Below are 18180 nucleotides of genomic sequence, written 5' to 3'. Positions count from 1 at the left end.
GGCTCAGGGGCGAGTCTCCAGTGGCGGGGAGCTGGGCTTTCATGAGAGGTGGCACACTTGACCGGACGATGGGACACGTGACAGCTCAGCTTTGCCTTCTGAGCAGGCGACGTCAGTTGGCCATCTTGCATGGGTCATGAAGGCCATGGGGTTGGGAAGGGCGGCAGGCGGATCCCAGGAGAACAGCAGTCAGTCGGGGGGCACTGCGGAGATTGGAGAAGGGCCTGGATGGGGAGGTGAGGGAGGAACTGTGGGTAAAGAAGACCCTGGGGTGGGAGCAAGAGGGAGACTGGGGGAGCTAGAGGCACCGCACGTGGGGGCCGTAGCTCCTCCAGACATTCTTGGGGTGTGGAGCTGGAGCAGGGGCTCGAGGCAGGCCATGGAGGTTGCGGTTGTGTGCGCTGTGCTCGCTGGGGCTGGGCTTTGCTCCCCGAGGGCTGTGCCAGGCGGTGCCTCACACTTACCGCCGCCCGCTGGGTGCCTCCTCCCTCGGCTGCAGCTACAAGAACAGGGCCAGTCTCTTCTCTCCCTGCTGCTTGGTGCCTGTCTTTCCCTCCTGTCCTCCTACCAGCCAGCCTGGAGGAGGTATAACCGGGAGTCGGAGCCAAGGTCAGAGTGCTCTTCCTCTGTTTCATCTAGTTAGCAAAGCTGGGCCACCAAGAGCGTGTTTACAGGTCAAAGGACTATGAGCTCACGGGGCAATAAGCCGAGCTCTGTGCCAGGTGCATGCAAGGTACAGACGCAGACAATGCGGGACTGAAGGAGCTCGCTGCACCGGGGGAGGGTGCGCGTTGCACCCCCGCGAAGAGAAGCAGTGGGATGATGCAAAGAACTGCACGGTGAGGCCCAGATGGACCGTGCGGAGACTGAGCCCAAGCCCAGGCTTAGTGGCCTCGAGGGTTAAGGAGGGTGAGTGTCAGCGGGGCCCAGGAATGGGTCACCCCGATGGCCTTCCTGTCTTCCCATTGGGCTCGTGGTAACTCATGCCTCATAAATCACTTTCATGTGTATTATTCTAACCAGAAGCTCTTCACTGAGTAGGGTCCTGACCGGCATCACATTTTTCCCAGAAAGGGACTGAGCTGAGTGACCACGTCTGTGATGGAGTGTGTGTGTGAGAGGAGGACAGAGAGGGTTAACTCCCCAAAGAGAAGGGATGGGCATCATAGCCCTCCATCCCAGGCAAGGCCCAACTCCTTTCTGGAATGCTCTCCCCCATAGCACCCTTCCCATAGCCAGGCTCTAGACGCTGCCTAATATCCTGAACTCAGAGGTCCAACAAGTTGTTGCTAGGGATGGGGGGACTTCATACCTCCCTGCGAGAGCCACAGTGAATGCTGTCTCCCCAGTCGGCCTACCCGTTGCGTTCTTGGGCCAGTGCTGGGGTGTGTGTGTGTAATCAGGAGGAGAAGCAGGAACAACAGGAAGGAAGCAGACACGGAGACCATCCAAGTATCTGGTCTTAGAGGGGACAATGGTGAGCGGAAGAAAGACCAGTCAGGGAGTGCGTGGGGGTCCGTGAGCGGCCTGTTTCTGGGGAAGTTCAAGCAGAGTTTGGACAACCATTCTACGGGATGGTAAGTGTTGTGCGTGTGTTTGGGGTGGGGAGGTTGACAATAACTGTGAGCCGAGCCGATTTCTCTAAGCTCTTTCTGCCCCTCAGATTCTCTGCCTCTGCGGTTAGAGCAGAGGAAATCTGGGCATTTGCTCAACCTCTATTTTTTGTGGTGGGGTGGGAAAGCCAGGTTTCGGGATGAGCTACTCATGTGCACTCCCACTCCATCCCTAACTCCACTTCCTTAATCTCCACGTAGTATCACAGTAGTGTGTCTTCTGAAATACCAGATTGACGGCAAGTGACAAATACCAGTGTCTCATTGGTCAGGGCTTGGAGGGAAAGAAGCAGGGAAGAGAGTGAAATTCAATGTATTCATATTTTGTTGGCTAAGAGAATGCTTCTGAACCAACTGAATACTTTCCTCATTGACTGTTGCTAGAAGGAAAGCCAAAATCATTGGCAATAAGACTTAACCAGCTGACAGTTGAGGAAACCACCAGTTCTAAAAATGCTCGGAGAAAGGCTGGGGGGAACATGGTGGGGGGACTGGGAGCAACAATACTGAACAATTTCCCCAGAAAGGACCTTATATAGGGACCGGCCCAGAGTACTTAGGTAGCCTTAGGAAGGAAAAGGCGGGGGGAGGAAAAGCATTTAAGTCATCCCTCGCAGTCTTTGGGAAACCAACAGCAGACCTTAGAAACCCAGTAATACACAAGTCCACACACAGTCCACACACTTGGACATACACCCGTCTAACTTCACGGACATACACCAGCACATTCTCTTGATAAGGTAATAAGCGTTAAGAAGTTGAAAATAAAAGAAGAAGAAGAAGAAGAAGAAGCAGAAACAGCTGAAAATATGATGGGGCACCTGGGTGGCTCAGTGGGTTAAGCCTCTGCCCTAAGCCTCAGCTCAGGTCATGGTCTCAGGGTCCTCGGGTCAAGCCCCACATCAGGCTCTCTGCTCAGCGAGGAGCCTGCTTCCCCCTCACTCTCTGCCTGCCTCTCTGCCTACTTGTGATCTCTCTATCAAATAAATAAATAAAATCTTTTTTAAAAATGCTGAAAATATGAGAATGTTGGCCTGAAAATGGGTCAGAGGAAAACATGTTAATTGACCTAGTTTCCCAAGGAGAATTGACTGTTTACCGCATTTGTTCAATTATAAAGCCATTGGGTTATACACTGGTATCAAATCCTCCTCTCACAGCGTTGGGAAAGGACATGGATTTTTGGAATCAGACTTAGTCTAAGCTTTGCTACTTACCCGTGATGATATGATCTTAAGTTACTTGATCTCTGTGAGCCTTGGTGTCTTTATCTGTAAAATGGGTGTTACTACTACCTGCCTTATGGAGAGGTTGTCAGAACTTAAGAATACAGTGGCATAAATGCTTGGCTCCATGGCTTCTAGTAAGTGTCAGTACGTGCTGATTCTCTTCCCCTCAAATCTCTTCTTTTGTCAGGTCCCCTCCCTTTCCACTCCTGCATTAGCATAAGAAAATAATTCTACCAAGGGAGAGTCTAGGTCCCATCTAAGATGGGCTGTCTTGTCACATTTGTGCTAAAGGTCTTGGTTACGTTCAGGGGATGATAAAAGGGAAGACGTAGTTCCTGTCCTCAAAGTTCACCATCTGGTGGCTGAGACCAAAATGCCAGACCAGTGTGACAGATGCCATGATAGATGAGGGGTGCGTAGCCCAGAATATGGGGTCACAGAAGGATTCTTGGAGGAGGTGTCTGCCTCCCCTTCTAGAAGTGAGTTGTAAGATTGGGGGGCCCCCAAGGAGAGTAGGATGGTGATAGAAGAAGAAAGAGCTTCTGCTTGCTAAGCCAGCCTCAGGGTTCTTCTCCGTTATGCAAAACCCAAGACACATGAAATGCCTGGACTTGAAGCTGGAGGATAATACGGTAAGGAGCCAAGTAGGGTTGGAAGGGAGAGTTTTGGGGAGAAGCTACCATCTCAATGGACAATGCTGAATGGGAAAGAGGATTTTAAAGACATTGGGCTGTGTATTCAATGGGCTCCTGCTCCATACTCCCTTCTCCCAACCTCCCATGTTTCCTTGAGAAACTAAATAGAAATTTAAATTATTCAGCATCAGTTTTGAGTACTAGACTGGGTTTCTTCTATTGCACTGCGTGTTGCGACGGCGCCATTAGGAGCACCAGGATTTATTCAGAACAGAAAGATAGGATATTGGGGTAAAAACCAGCACATTAGAGTTTAAGCTTTCGGAGATGCAGCAGTTCTAGGTGATGACTAAGTCCAGGGAGTGGCCAGGGTGAATGGAGTGGAGGTGTGAGTTCTTGAAAACAGGAAGCTTACAGATGAATGCAGGGGAATTGTAGCACATGGCAGTTGGAGAGCTGGGGTAGAAGATGAAGGTCAGGGGGCATCTGGGGGCTCAGTCAATTAAATGTCTGACTATTTTTTTTTTAAGATTTTATTTGTTTATTTGACAGAGAGACAGCGAGAGAGGGAACAAAAGCAGGGGGAGTGGAAGAGGGAGAAGCAACCTCCCCACTGAGTAGGGAGTCTAATGCGGGTCTCGATCCCAGTACCCTGGGATCATGACCTGAGCTGAGGGCAGTTGCTTAAGGACTGAGGCTTCCAGGCACCCCTAAATGTCTGACTCTTGATTTTGGCTTAGATCATGATCTTAGGGTCGTGCAATCCAGGCCTGAGTCAGGTTCATGCTCCTGCTTGGGATTCTCTCTCTGGCTCCTTCTGCCTGACCCCCATACTCTCTATAAACAAACAAACAAATAAAATCTTTAAAAAAAAAGATGGTGATGACCATCAGTTTACAAGAACTGAACACCATGGAGGAACAAGAGTTCCTCGGGGAGAGCCATGTTTTCATTTTTTTTTTTAACAATTTATTTTATTTATTTATTTATTTATTTATTTATTTATTTTTAACGATTTAAGTCTCCACACAGAAAGAGTGGGGAGAGAGGCAGAAGGGGAGGGAGAGGGAAAGAATCTCAAGTATTCTCCCTGCTGAGCTCAGAGCCAGACACATGGGGCTCAACCCCACCACCTGAGATCATAACCTGAGCCAAAGTTCAGAGTCAGAGTCAGACTCTGAGCCAATGGAGCCACCCAGGTGCCCCTCCATTCTCTATGTTTGTCTTCGCTACTACCCAGTGAGCTCCTTAAAATAACAGGCTTTTACTTGGCTCCCACTTTGTCCTCAAAATTCAGATGTACAAAATTCAGATATATGTCCTCAAAATTCAGGTGCCTGGGTGGCTCAGTTGGTTAAGTGACTGCCCTCAGCTCAGGTCATGATCCCAGAGTCCTGGGATCGAGTCCCATATTGGGCTCCCAGCTCCATGGGGACTCTGCTTCTCCCTCTGACCTTCTCCCCTTTCATGCTCTCTCTCACTCTCTCTTTCTCTCTCAAATAAACAAATAAAATCTTAAAAAAAATTCAGATATACTGAATATCTAACTTCTGCCAGCACTGTCTCATAGTCTTAATTATCACAAACCTCCCTTAAAATGGGGTTTATTTTACAGATGAAACCCAGAAAATGTATTGTTCAACATCACACAGTCAGTGGGGTTCAGTGCTGATTATACTGAAATGCAGTTTTGTCTCATTTTGGGCCTCCACTGGTATCTCGAGCTCATCAAGTCCAAAGATTAACTTGTCATCTCTACTGTTTCACCCAAATGTGTGTCTTCCAAGTTTTGTTTCATACTGAAAGGAGCCGCCATCCACCCACTGGCCCACACTAAGAATCGGGGAATCCTCTGGCTCCCTGAGTAGGCTTATCCACTCAATCTCCAAGCTCTACTGGCCTTGTAAAGTCCTCAAAGACCACCTCTTCCTTCTAGTCCCACTGATAATGCCTTATTTTTTTTTAAGATTTTATTTATTTGAGAGGGAGAGAGCGAGCTCAAGCAGAAGGAATGGGGGAAGCAGGTTCCCTGCTGAGCAGGGAGCCCCATGGCGCTGGATCCCAGGATCCCAGGATCATGGCAAGAGCCTAAGGCAGAAGCTTAACCCACTGAGCCACCCAGGTGCCCGCCTCCCGCAATTGATATTGCCTTACTTTGCATGAGCTCCATCTCTCTCCTGGATTTCTGTGGTGACCTCCGAAATGGTGTCCCTGTGTCCAGTCTTGACCACTCCAGTGGAAGCTCCATGTTTCCACCAGAGTGAACTTCCTAAAGTTCTGACAGTAGCTCTCTTTGTTTTAAGCACTTTCTTGCCTTCCTCTTCCCCCAGGATAAAACCCACTCTTTTTATGTAGTTTATGGAATCTTTTACTACCTCGCACCTGTTCACCTCTCCTGTCTCCTGGCTCACCATGCCCTTCACCAGACTGGCTAGACTTACTGATCCATTTTAATTTCCCGAACTCCCTCCCTTCTTCTCCTTTTCAGACTTTTGCACTTAAGGTTTCCTGTATCCAGAACACCAGACATCTATTAAAATACAGTGTTCTGGGGCCCCGGGGTGACTCCATCGTTTAAGCATCTGCTTTCAGCCTAGGTTATGATTCCAGAGTCCTGGAATCAAGCCCCTCATCAAGCTCCTTGCTCACCAGGAAGGCTGCTTCTCCCTCTCCCTCTGCCCCTACCCCCGCTGCTCGTGATCTGTCTCAAATAAATAAATAAAATCTTAAAAAATATATAAAACAGAATGTTCAGAAAAGGGTGGAATTATGATTTTCCCACTGCCGAAAAGATAATTATTCTGGCACTTGTTCAAGAGGTAAGGAAGACTTTTTTTCAGGACTACTGCGGTTAGTGTGTAGACTATCCCAACTGGAGAGAGGTTGGATTTGACTCTGAATACAGTCAGGATGTGGGAATATGTATGGCCAATGAGAGGAATGAGAGGGTCAGTGGATGGAAAATTACCTCAGGGATGAGGAGATTCTGGCTAACCTGATGTAGCCGGATTCTTGCTGAAAGTGGCCAGTGGTCCAGGGATGAGGCTTTATTCGAAAAGAAGCCTTAGCAGAGCCTGTCTAAAGTTTGGCCAAGGGGTACCTGGTTGGCTCAGTGGGTTACAACCTCTGCCTTCGGCTCAGGTCAGGTCATGATCCAGGGTCCTGGAATCCAGCCCCTAATTGGGCTCTCTGCTCAGCAGGGAGCCTGTTTCTCCTTCTGCCTGCTTCTTCCTCTGCTTGTGCTCTCTCTCTGACAAATAAATAAATAAAATCTTTAACAACAACAACAACAAAAAATAAAGTTTGGCCAAGGACAGAATTTTTGTCAATACCCAGATAAAAATGAACATGTAACTCATGCAGGAACTGACAGATATGTGTTCTAAGAAAAGATTCGCAGCAGCTGTACTCTCAGTTTCAAAGAGGAAAAAAACACTTTATTGATATTATAAAAATCTAATAGAAACCGGAAAAAAAAAAAAAGGAAAATCTGAGTATAGATGAAGGCAACCATAAGCAGTAAAGGAGAGTAAGACAGACTTACCTCAAACCGGGTACTTAAAACATCCAACCTCCTGGTGAGGGTGGGGAAGGTGTGACCGGTGGAGTCAGCTAGGCTGGAGTGCTGATGGAGAGGCCCTTCAGCTAAGACTCCCCATAAGGGTTGTATGTGTAGGGCAAATGATGGGGTCTGAAATTAAACATTTGTTTGCCTACGTGCAGTTTGGAGGGAGCTGCATTCCTATGTTATCATGTCTTTACATATTCAAGGAGCCTGGGCTAGGTGTGTTTGCTTCCCCTCCCGGATTCCTTGGGGAATGGAGGGGCAGGGGGCAGCCCAGCCGGGAGATCGAGGGGATGCAAGGCAAATTTATAGCTCTTGGCGTCCAGACCAGAAGGGCCAGTTCTGAGCTGGAGGCCCGCTAATGTCAATTAACCAGGCTCCTTGGGTCACTTATGTCTCGCAAACAACATTCTTTAGCGTGACTGCCAACCTGCGGGTGGGGTGGCGGGTTTTGCAGGACAAATCCCAGAAACCTCTGTCCATTCAATGCAATCTGATATGTAGTTTAAAAGAAATCTGAGGAACACACATTTATGGATCAGGAACACAGAAATGAGCATGAACACGGAGGCAAAAACTGTTTTTTGTTTTGTTTTACTTTGTTTATTGCACAATGTAGGGAGCAATTGAGCATTGAACCTCAATCCGTCCAGATTTGCATTTGGATCAGTTCCTTACAGAGTTGCAGAACAGCTCTCCGGGAAACAGAACCTCAAAAGGCAGAAGGGTGTGCTATAGAACGAATCTTTCTGGTTCCCCATTAACCATCACTTCTGGGAAGTTTCTCCCAAGTGTCTACGTGTGAATGAGCTGCAATTTCTGGGCAATCATATTTATTTTACTATATTTTTTATATCCCTCCCTTTTGGAAGAACACTCTGTGAGTTATTCTAAGTTTCCTGGGTGTGAACATCTGCTTCTAAGAAACACAACGTGCTAAGGGGATAGTGGAAGCCACAGGATACACATATTGCACACTAATGGAGCGTCCATTTTACTGTAATGTCAGGGAAAACGCAATTTTACATTAAAGCAGACGCCGCCCTTCCCTCCTCACTCAGTGCATCATTTTTTATTAACTAACTAATAGTTTCTATCAAGGCCTGCAGGACACGGGGATACAAAAATGCGCCAGAGCAATCGAAACAATGTACCCTGAGCAAGAAACAATTCTGCTACTAAGTGGCCCTAAGTTGCGGGGGCACCACCGAACGCCCCGGGAAGGGGCTGGCCTGCGGTGACAGGTTTTGCGACGCGCCATAAACTGTCGCACTGGCCTCTGGGCCAGGCCGGGCCCTGAAAGAGTCCTGATTTGAGCTGCTGTCCCAGTCTGAGGGGTGGGAAATGGCATCCCGTCAGGAGGGGAGAGCGCCCGGCGCCGGCTTCCCCCGCCGCCCAGCTCCACCCAGCCGCGCTCCGGCCTCCCCCAGCACCCCCGCGCCCCGCTCGCCCGGGAGGCTCCACCCAGGCCCCGCCCCGTGACGCGAGGCCCCGCCCAGCGGCGCCCGCTTCCAAGATGGCGGTGACGATGCCTGCCAGGCTGTCGGGGTGGCGGTGACGACGGGAAGCAGAAGAGCAGGTATGTGGGCTGGGGATGATGGGGTGAGAGGCCCGGGAGAAAGGTTCGGGCGACGGGGAGGATGAGAAGTTCCGGGTGAAGTCTGGAGACCAGCTGGGGCAGGGAGGGGGTCCCAGGTGGAAATATGGACAGAGGCCGGTGGGCTCACATTGCAAATGCAAGAGGAGGTTGGGGTGGGCGGTTGGGGAGGGCGGTTGGGGTGCTCTGAAAGACCTGGGCTGTGACCCTCTGCAGAGCGCTGACCACGCCCCTTAGGTGAGCCAGCCCAGGTACCCACGACGGGCTCTGCCCAGCCTCCCACTCCCCGTCTCACTTTTAGTGGTAACCCTCCTCCCTACGCCCCGCTAGGACTGGGATAGGGTAGGAAAGGTAGAGGACGCCACCCCCATCCTACTCCCCGTCGCGCTCCGGGGCTGTTTGCTTGCAGCTCCCAGGTGATCGAGCTCCCTGCACCTGCGGGGCTGGCTCCTAGGCACGTGAAGAACGGAAAGGAACCCGTTTCCTAGTCTGCCCTGGGTTCTCCTGAGGCCGTTCCACAATCCTGTCGTGACTGCCTCCCCCCTTGGCAAAAATGTCTGCATTAGCAGTCCCGTCCCCACTCCCCAAACAGGTTGGTCCTGTCAGGGTGGGGAATGGTTAAGTACACGTAAACCTGACACTCAAGGGCAGCTGGGGGAGAGGCCAGGGACCTAGCATCTCTGGGTCCTCCCCTTTTCTTTCCAACCACTTTCCTTCACTTCCCCTGCTTGGGAAACCAGTTTCACCCTGATCTTGATCTCTGCCCCTCTGGGTGGGTGGTTATCCTTGACCACTTCTGTTCCAGCTGGTCCCAGGATCACTGTTGGAGTGCTGGATGGAGCCTTTCTCTGTCCTCTGTGACATTTCCAATTTAGATAATGCCTCACATCTCTGCCCCCCCGGGACCCCCTGAAGTCCCCATGATCCCGAAGAAGACAGCTTGAACCTAGGTGAGTCCACCCCCACCCCCCTCTAAAATTGGGAGGGACGTTCTCCAGAGACTCCTTTGAAAAGGCCCTGAATGATGTAAGCAACCTTGGGGGTGGGGACCTAGAGTAGTTGGCCTGAGTGGTTCAGGGAGGAGGTGGAGAGTGAGACTTGGGCTGGAAATGACAGGTGGTAGGTAGGGCTGCTGGTGGTTACATTCTGTTTCTTTTCCACGCATGACTGTACACCTGTGTGCTCCCTTCTGTGACTTCGCTCTTTGCCTCTTTTCCTCTTTAACTCTTGGCACCACCTTGGTTCTTAACTGATGATCTCTTTGCTGGCTTGCTCTTCACCTGCCTGCCCCCAGAATTCTCCTCTCTCCTTCCTTAGACCTGAGCCCAGGATGTTGCGGAGGCTGCTGGAGCGGCCCTGCACACTGGCCCTGCTGGTGGGCTCCCAGCTGGCTGTCATGATGTACCTGTCACTGGGGGGCTTCCGAAGCCTCAGTGCCCTATTTGGCCGAGAGCAGGGGCCGACATTTGACTATTCTCATCCCCATGATGTCTACAGTAACCTCAGTCACCTGCCTGGGGCCCCTGTTGCCCCAGGCGGCCCTCCAGCTCCTCAAGGTCTGCCCTACTGTCCAGAACGATCTCCTCTTTTAGGTGAGTGCAGAGGGAGGGGGAAGTAAAGGGAAGGCCAGGGTGTGGGGACAGGGATAGGGCGGCAGGCATGGGGCTTAGGACCTGGGTTAATGTCACCAGAGGTGGGCAGAGGCTGAGATAAGCAGCCTCTGAATTTGGAGTTTAGATTGGACTCCTGGGTTGAGCCACAGCTTTTCACTGCCCGGCCATTCCTGTGCTCTTCCTGCCTTGGGCCGGGGATTGCTTCCTTTGTAGATGGGCCGCGGTTTTGTTAGTTAGTTGGAAGTCCTGTGTTCTCCACCTTATAGTGAGGCTGGAGTTATGGAACCCTAAAATAAGGCAGGCTAAGTGAAGAACCTACACCTTTCAGACTTTGCAAAGCTGTCCCAATGATGGGAAACTCACGGTGTATGTGATCTCGCTGTAAGCTGTCGGGAGAGCAGAGCCCAAGAACCAGACCACTGCGGCCAGCGGTATTCCCAGGCCCTGGAGGTCCCTCTTTCTAACCATTAACTTGGCCCTTCCCTCCCAATAGTGGGTCCCGTGTCCGTGTCCTTTAGCCCGGTGCCATCACTGGCAGAGATCGCGGAGAGGAACCCCCGGGTGGAACCCGGGGGCCGCTACCGCCCCGCGGGGTGTGAGCCCCGCTCCCGCACGGCCATCATCGTGCCCCACCGGGCCCGGGAGCACCACCTGCGCCTGCTGCTCTACCACCTGCACCCCTTCCTGCAGCGCCAGCAGCTCGCTTACGGCATCTACGTCATCCACCAGGTACCCCAGCCCCCCACCCCCCTGACTTTCTGGTAAGGACGCTGCGAGGAAATGCCAGTCCACTCTCAGACGGTGGGTCCCCGCGATCATTTTAAGAGGGTGAGACTGTTGAATGTGGGAAAGCACTTGGTCTTCCTCTGCCAGCTTGTCGGCCCCCGAGTCCTCCTTATTCTGCTCGGGTACTCTGTCCTGTACTCTCTGGGATTTTTCCGTGGTTGACTTGGGAATGGTCCAGATTGGGAATTGGACAGATTTGGATTAAAATCAGTTCTGCCATTTTTCCCGTATGTGACCTTGAACAAGATTCTTAGGCTCCCCTAGAGTCTAAGAATGAAAACCTATAGACCCCTGTTTTCCATGGCTGTGGTTGTTAGGTTTAAGTGCTAAACAGCCGCGCATAAGTAAACAGGCCATCCCGGTGCTCTGAAACGATTTGTTGGAGGAAAAATGAAAGTTTGGCTTTCTCTTCACTGTCCTTGCCCCTCTTCCCCCCTTCGATTCCCCTCCTTTCACTTTGGTACTTCTGCCTCCTCTCCTCCATGCTGCTACCTATAGACGAGGTGGTTCTTCTCCGTTACCTTCCAGGCTGGAAATGGAACGTTTAACAGGGCCAAGCTGCTAAATGTTGGCGTGCGGGAAGCCCTGCGTGATGAGGAGTGGGACTGCCTGTTCTTGCACGATGTGGACCTCCTGCCCGAGAACGACCACAATCTGTATGTGTGTGACCCCCGGGGACCCCGGCATGTTGCTGTTGCCATGAACAAGTTTGGATACAGGTAGAGGGCACGAGAGGGTGCTGGGAAGTAGGGACACCCACCATCCATTGGAAGGAGGAGAGTTAAGGGGTTGTGGGGTAGGGATGTCTCCCCAAAAGACTCGTGGAACCCAAGGATCTTTCTCTCCCTAGCCTCCCGTACCCCCAGTACTTTGGAGGAGTCTCAGCTCTCACTCCTGACCAGTACCTGAAGATGAATGGCTTCCCCAATGAATACTGGGGCTGGGGTGGTGAGGATGACGACATTGCTACCAGGTCAGACTTCCCGCCACTGCTTCCCACCCCCACGGGGGCCTGCATCCCTGTCCTCCGAGACCACCCCCGGCGCTTGTGCTTTCACACCACTTTAGCTCCTTGGTCCTATTCCTCTCCCTTAGCTTTTCCTCTCTGCCCAGGTCAGGCTTTATCATGCTGTTCCCCACTCTGTCACCCTTCCGTCTCCTAGATCTGGTGAGTTCTGTTTCTGGGAGAGAGGAGAAGATCACTGGGCTGTAGTATCATGGGATTCCAGAGCTGGAAAGGGGCCTAGAGACAAGTCAGTCCTGCCTTCTACTAACGTAACTCCAGACCACTTCCTATGGGGCCGGGGAGGAGGGGCTGTGCTCCATATCACCCAGAATCACTTTTTGGTTTTAAGTCCATGCCATTGGCACGATGCCAGCTCATTTTTAGCATGTGAAACATTTTGACCTTCAGCCTCAGCTGACCCAATTTCCTATCTGTGGTGTGAGAATTTGGGCTTGCTGTGTTGGACCCATGGCCTCCCTTCCCCCCTCGTGTCCTCCGGGATGACCTCTCTGAATTCTTGTCCTCTGTATGTGTGGAAAGGGCCCAGGGACTCCTAAATGAATGTGTTCTTTAAGCACTTGCCCAGGCCATCTCAGTTCTGCTTCTGTGTGTCAGAGGTGGGGTCCTGATGACTTGGTTTTGTTCTTTTCCTAACACTGAGGCCCATGGTGCAGGGTGAGAAGTCGAGGCAGGGCAGCCGCTGTTCTAGGTGGGGATTGCTGAGCTTGGGGGTGTAACTCCTGGGCTAGTCCTGTCCTTTCCAACAAATGCCAGGGCGGTTTCTCGGAGCCACTGAGATAACAAGATGGGAGGTGCAGACCTACCTGCCAGGTATCAAGAGGCCCCAAGGCGCCCAGACTTACTTGGCTGCGTCCCGCCTTTACATTCTCCTGCCTTTCCTTCTGTTTGACTTTCTCTCTTCCAGCGTGTGGCCCTTTTCTTGCCTAGCTAGTGCTAGTTGTTGTACAGAACCCTGCTGCCGCCTCCTTGCTGGGTGGAGCAAACAGGAAGAGCAGCTTGCCTCCGCGCAGGGTCCTCCAAGGTGCCCCTACTTTCCCCGCAGGGTGCGCCTGGCTGGGATGAAGATCTCTCGCCCCCCCACGTCGGTGGGGCACTATAAGATGGTGAAGCATCGTGGTGATAAGGGCAATGAGGAGAACCCGCACAGGTAGGAGGGGACAGCCTGGGAGCTGCTGCGGCTGCTCAGGGAGCCGCATTCCCAGGGAAGGCGCTGCATCCTGACGCTCCCTAGGTCCCCGGCTGTTTCTTTCTGGGCCTTAGTTCTCCAACCTCTGACCCTCAGATTTGACCTCCTGGTCCGTACCCAGAATTCCTGGACGCAAGATGGGATGAACTCGCTGACATACCGATTGCTGGCTCGAGAGCTGGGCCCTCTCTATACCAACATCACAGCAGACATTGGAACTGACCCTCGGGGTCCCCGGACTCCCTCTGGTCCCCGTTACCCACCTGGTTCTTCCCAGGCCTTCCGTCAAGAGATGCTGCAGCGCCGGCCCCCAGCCAGGCCCGGCCCTCTGCCTACTGCCAACCACACGGCCCCCAACGGTTCACACTGACTCGTCCTGCCTGCCCACCTCAATCATGAAACCGAATCAGACGGGTTGTACTCTCCCCACCCTCAGGTCCTCACTGCTCTTAGAGGGATGTGGGGGGACACAACTCCAGGGCTGCGCTGGAGGCCAGGGCCTCTCCTCACTGCTGGACTGGAGCTGGGCTCCTTCAGACCTGGGGGTCCCTCTTTCTAGGGTCACCTGCCAGGGCTTATGACTGTGAATCCTTGGTGTCATGATTTTATGTGATGACTCCTGAGAGTCCCTGGCCCCTGGGTAAGAGCAGGGCTGGACCCCAAGTCCCTTGATCTTTCACGGAGAGAAGAGCAATCTGGCTTTTCCCGGGACCTCTGTGAATATTTATTCTATTTATGGTTCCGAGGAAGTACGTTTGGTGAAGGAAGCCCCTCCCTGGGTACTTTCTGCCAGTGCTCGAGTAGCTTCCTCTTCTGGACCTGGCTCAGGGGGCTGGGATTTTGATATATTTTCTAATAAAGGAGTTTGTCTTGCCTCTGCTCCTGCTTGCTGCCTCCCCGGCGACCCGCTCCTTCCCCTGCCACCACATGCCCAGAGGTGACGGAACAACCAGATCCAGCCAAGCTCCAGCTTTTATTTTTGTGGGTAAAGAGGTGCCGCCAGCATGGCCAGGAGGAGGTGGGGATCAGCTGTTAGGTTCTGAGCCCAGGGCCCGGGCTGCTGCCTGGCGTCCGCTCTCTATACAGTCATTGACGGCAACCCCCTCATAGGAGGCTCCAGCCAGAGTCAGGGGCAGCCTCTGAGAAGCCAGGAACTGGGTCGCTGCCTCTGGAAGAAGATGATGGGACTGTTAGCGCTGGAGGTCTGGTTTCCTTGCCCTCCTCAGCACAGCTGCTTTCCCAACTCACCCAGTTTTTGCCAGTGGCCTAGTGTATACTGGGGGATGCAGTTCTGGGGAGAGAAGAGGGGATACAGGGAAACTTTTGTTGCTGATGGCCAAGCTTGAGGAGATGGCCACAGATACACCGTCCCTGCCTTCAGTGGGAGCCGAGAGGCGCTTCCTCGCTCACCTTGTGCAGGTGGACCAAGCAGTGACTCGGGGGCTCCTTCAGTCCTAACTGGGCGGCAGCTGCCTGCTGTGCCCGCTGCTGGAACAGCTCTTGAGATAAGACGGAGCCCCTGGCTTCCAGCGTCTGTAACCAGGACCCTCCCAGCATCACCTAGGGAGAGAATGTGGCACTGACCAGCCTGGCCTTAACTACTGGGCCCAGAGGAGCCCTCTGGAAACTCCTGCTAAGCAAAATCCACTGCTCACAGTCACTCGGAGGCCCGGGGGGCTCCCGTCCTGCTCAGGAAAAGCAACTGAGTCATACACGATTCCCAGGATGCCTGGGTCTTCTGAGGACGGCACCAAATGTCCAAATCCCTGGAGGAAGGAAGAGACCGGGTCAGGAAGGAAGGTGCCCGGTGGCCCCGCATGGCGGCTCTCGCTGGTCTGTGCCACACGTACCTGCACAGGCAGACGAGCTCCTCGATACTGGAGGTTCACCACAGCCACGGACACGGCAGGGATGGCGCGCAAGGCACGGGCCAGAGGTGCGGCCTGGGCAGGGAGCAGCCCGCTGAGTACTGGGGGAGAGCAGCCAGAGGCCTGCTTCAGGAGGCGCTCACGGCGGGCTCACCGACCCTCCCTGCGATCAGACTCCCACAGAGACGACCAGGTTGGGCACAGCGTGGTCCCGCTGGCCCAGGAAACTACACTTAGCCTCACTCTGGCTGGGGATGGGGGCGACCCCATTACCTGAAGCTGGAACAGCGCTAATCACGTGGTCTGCCTCCAGACTGCCGTCCCCTAGGGATACCTGACAGGATGAAAACCGTGTGTGAGACACAGACATAATGGGAATTTTGCCTCAGATTCCCAGGCACCAAACTGGCAGGAGAGACTGAGTGCACTCCAGGATGAAGTCAGCACAGAGCCCGCCAACTGCCATCACTCCAGGCAGTTGGCCGCACGGAAGCCAGTGTGGCCCCTGAGATGTGCAGGGGAGCTGGGCTGTCCCTTCCCCTGTCTAAGCCACTCTCCAACAGCATTCCTACCCAGACTTGGATCAAACAGGTCTTGGAGAAACGCCCACAAATAAGGCCTAAGACCCTAGGATAGCCCATGTTCATGCAGGATCTAAGGCAAGAAAACAACGAGCAAGTCCTAACAACCCTGGCCATTTAGGCAAAGATGGAGACTTAAACACTCACATTACACACCCGGGGGCTCTCCTACCTTCCAGCGCCCTTCTGCCTGGAGGCTGAGCCCACAGACAGGCTGGCCTTTGAGAACAGTGACGCCCCTACTAGTCAGGTGGGTGTTAAGGGCCTGGGGCAACATCTCCAGCCCTCCCCGCAGTGACCACTGGCTCCAGCGCTCCGCTCGAGCCTGGCGAATGAGTGCCGAGTCTGGCTGCGGGCTCCGCCCTGCAGAGGAGGAGGGAAAGAAGGATCATTAAAACAGCACCCCTGGCCTCCAGTCCCTTACTCCGGCGGTCCTTAATATCGTCACCCCTTGAACCAACCCCCACTCACCTGCCCCCAGCAGCAGCCCCAGTAAAACAGAACGATGCGTTTGCTCAGCTTGGAAGAGACTGGGAAAGCAGGACCTGATGCTGAGCTTCCGGCTGTTGCCTGCAAACACTCCTCGGCAGAGACTGTCCATGGCGAGAGACGCCACCTTGAGGACGAGACCGGGATTGAGAGGCCAAGGAAGAAGAAGCCACAGAGAGGACTTCCCACCGCCCCTGCAAGGTAGGGATTGGAAGTGGGATGGGATTGGGGGCGAGGAGGGGAGCAGTCCCGCTGTAACAGAAGAACAGGAGGGAAGTGGAGGCATCCACTCTCAGTGCTGACTTCTGGGGACTACTGGGTGTGAAGAGAGGGAGAGAATATTCCCAGATGATACAGAAGAGTCCCCAAGTGGAAGGTCTGAGTGGGGGGCTCTGCTGTTTAGCAGGAGAGGGATCTGGGGCCCTCTGGGCCGCGTTACCTCGGGTCCAAGGCGGCGCTGGGCAAAACTGTGCACGGTCTCATCAGGGTCTTTGCCCCTGGGCGTGGTCAACTCCTTCAGCCCAGCCCAAAACAGAGGTTTGGAGAAGGGAGGTGAAGGACGGAAGAGCCCCCTGCACTGAGGAAGGCACAGTCATTTCCGTTCGTGTGGCTCCTCTTGCTGGGAGGGCTGACAGACTGGGAGGTGGGGAAATGGAAGGGGTGAGAGGATGCGGGCAAGGTAGAGGGGCAGCAAGGAGATGACAGCGTTACCTGAGGCCAGAGGGCAGCGCGTGCAGGGCACCACCTACGTACAGGAACCTGTTCTGGGCAGCTGGGTGGTCTCCCCGGACAGGCAACACTTCTGAGTCCAAGCCAAGCTCAGAAACCTGCTCTCCATACACCCTCAGGAAGAGGAGAAACTAAGGAAAGGACTGGCCCACCAGCACTTCCTCCCAAGTCTGTCCTCTGGTGACGGCCCATCTGCAAGCCCTCCTGGGCATTCCATCATCCTCTCACCAGGAGCAGGGTACGGGCTCCCAGGGCTCCCGCGGGCCGAATTCCTCGAGGTCCAAGTTCAAAGACAGCATCACCTGGCCCTCGGACCGAGCGGATCCAGCCTCCCAGACGCTCGCTGCCCTCTACTAGGACCACCTGGGGACGGCAGGGGGGAGACACGCCGCAAGGCCTATAGCCGCGGGGTGAAGGGTCCGCAAGGGAAGATGTGGCGCCCTCCCTTCAGCCGGAAACGGGAAGAGAGTATTAAAGGGGGTCCCTCTGGCGCGATGGGGCACTCACCTTGGGGGGACAGGGGGCCCGGCTCAGGTGGTAACTGGCGGCCAAGCCGCTGATGCCACCGCCCAGCACGACCACGGTCCGGCCCATTGGGAAGCCTAGGGGAGAGGGGCGATCGGACAGGTTGACCGGGGGGCAGTCTGCTCTGCAGAAGCCCCGCGCAGGTCCCACGTTCCACCCCTGCCACTCACCGCTTCGGGGGCAGCTACGGCGGAGCCGGCGGACGAGAAGGGGCCAGTGAGGGGACGTCCCGCCCAGGGCCCAGGACTTACCCACGAGAAGCAGAGGGAACAGGAGAGAGAGGCCTCCGGGCCCTCGGTGGGCGCTCGCCGTGGAGGCGGATAAGGGCGACGCCCACGCTATCTGCGGGCGCAGGGCTCCGGGTGCCGCGGGGCCCCCCCAGGCCCACGGGTCGGAGGCCGCCGCTCCGCCCGCCCCCTTCGGACCCTCCGACTCGGCGTCCGCTCCGCCCCGCGGTCCCCAGGCTCCCCCGCCTCCGGATTGGTGGGCCCCGGGAGGCCCCGGATCGCGTCAGCCAATGAAAGCACAGAGCTGGAGGCGGCTCCTCCCACCCCGCAGAGGCCGGCCGCGGTGCGCAGCGGCGTCCGGGTGCCGCGTTTAACTGCTTAGGCGCCAGCGTGGGGAGGGCTCCCGGCCCGGCTCTGTCCGCCCCCAGGGCTGCGGCGGCGCAGGCTCGAGCCGGGTCCGCGGGCCCCGCCGCCGGCTTCCCAGGCCCGGGGAGGGTGACGGCCCTGGGG

The 18180-nt window shown here is 54.4% G+C and overlaps 2 protein-coding genes across 14 annotated transcripts; one reads left to right on the top strand and one right to left on the bottom strand.

Moving 5' to 3' along the window:
* The first annotated feature begins 8514 nt into the window (after positions 1-8514).
* B4GALT3 (beta-1,4-galactosyltransferase 3) lies at positions 8515-14130 on the top strand. Of its 9 annotated transcripts, XM_032849466.1 has the most exons (9): positions 8520-8621; positions 9049-9231; positions 9515-9589; positions 9957-10231; positions 10746-10981; positions 11567-11757; positions 11889-12011; positions 13108-13212; positions 13348-14130. In XM_032849466.1, the coding sequence occupies exons 4-9, from the start codon at positions 9970-9972 to the stop codon at positions 13619-13621; spliced, it is 1191 nt and encodes a 396-aa protein (XP_032705357.1). In that variant the 5' UTR covers positions 8520-8621; positions 9049-9231; positions 9515-9589; positions 9957-9969; the 3' UTR covers positions 13622-14130. The 9 variants fall into 9 exon arrangements, with proteins under 9 accessions (XP_032705356.1, XP_032705353.1, XP_032705357.1 ...); XM_032849465.1 differs by lacking the exon at positions 9049-9231 and having other exon boundaries at positions 8515-8621; XM_032849463.1 differs by having other exon boundaries at positions 9515-10231.
* A 75-nt stretch (positions 14131-14205) lies between these two features.
* On the bottom strand, positions 14206-17769 carry PPOX (protoporphyrinogen oxidase). Of its 5 annotated transcripts, none has more exons than XM_032849453.1 (13): positions 17695-17769; positions 17426-17520; positions 17147-17281; positions 16901-17016; positions 16629-16761; positions 16172-16316; positions 15873-16063; positions 15393-15453; positions 15102-15220; positions 14907-15017; positions 14662-14811; positions 14500-14542; positions 14206-14419 (listed from the first exon to the last, which is right to left on the bottom strand). In XM_032849453.1, the coding sequence occupies exons 2-13, from the start codon at positions 17510-17512 to the stop codon at positions 14277-14279; spliced, it is 1434 nt and encodes a 477-aa protein (XP_032705344.1). In that variant the 5' UTR covers positions 17513-17520; positions 17695-17769; the 3' UTR covers positions 14206-14276. The 5 variants fall into 5 exon arrangements, with proteins under 5 accessions (XP_032705344.1, XP_032705345.1, XP_032705346.1 ...); XM_032849454.1 differs by lacking the exon at positions 17695-17769 and adding an exon at positions 17614-17673; XM_032849455.1 differs by lacking the exon at positions 17695-17769 and having other exon boundaries at positions 16901-17032.
* Between the last annotated feature and the right edge of the window lie 411 nt (positions 17770-18180).

The sequence above is a fragment of the Lontra canadensis genome, unplaced genomic scaffold (genome assembly GCF_010015895.1).
Source record: "Lontra canadensis isolate GAN:19392208 unplaced genomic scaffold, GSC_riverotter_1.0 scaffold230, whole genome shotgun sequence".
Taxonomy (NCBI): Eukaryota; Metazoa; Chordata; class Mammalia; order Carnivora; family Mustelidae; genus Lontra; species Lontra canadensis.
This window is presented reverse-complemented; position numbering and strand designations above follow the sequence as displayed.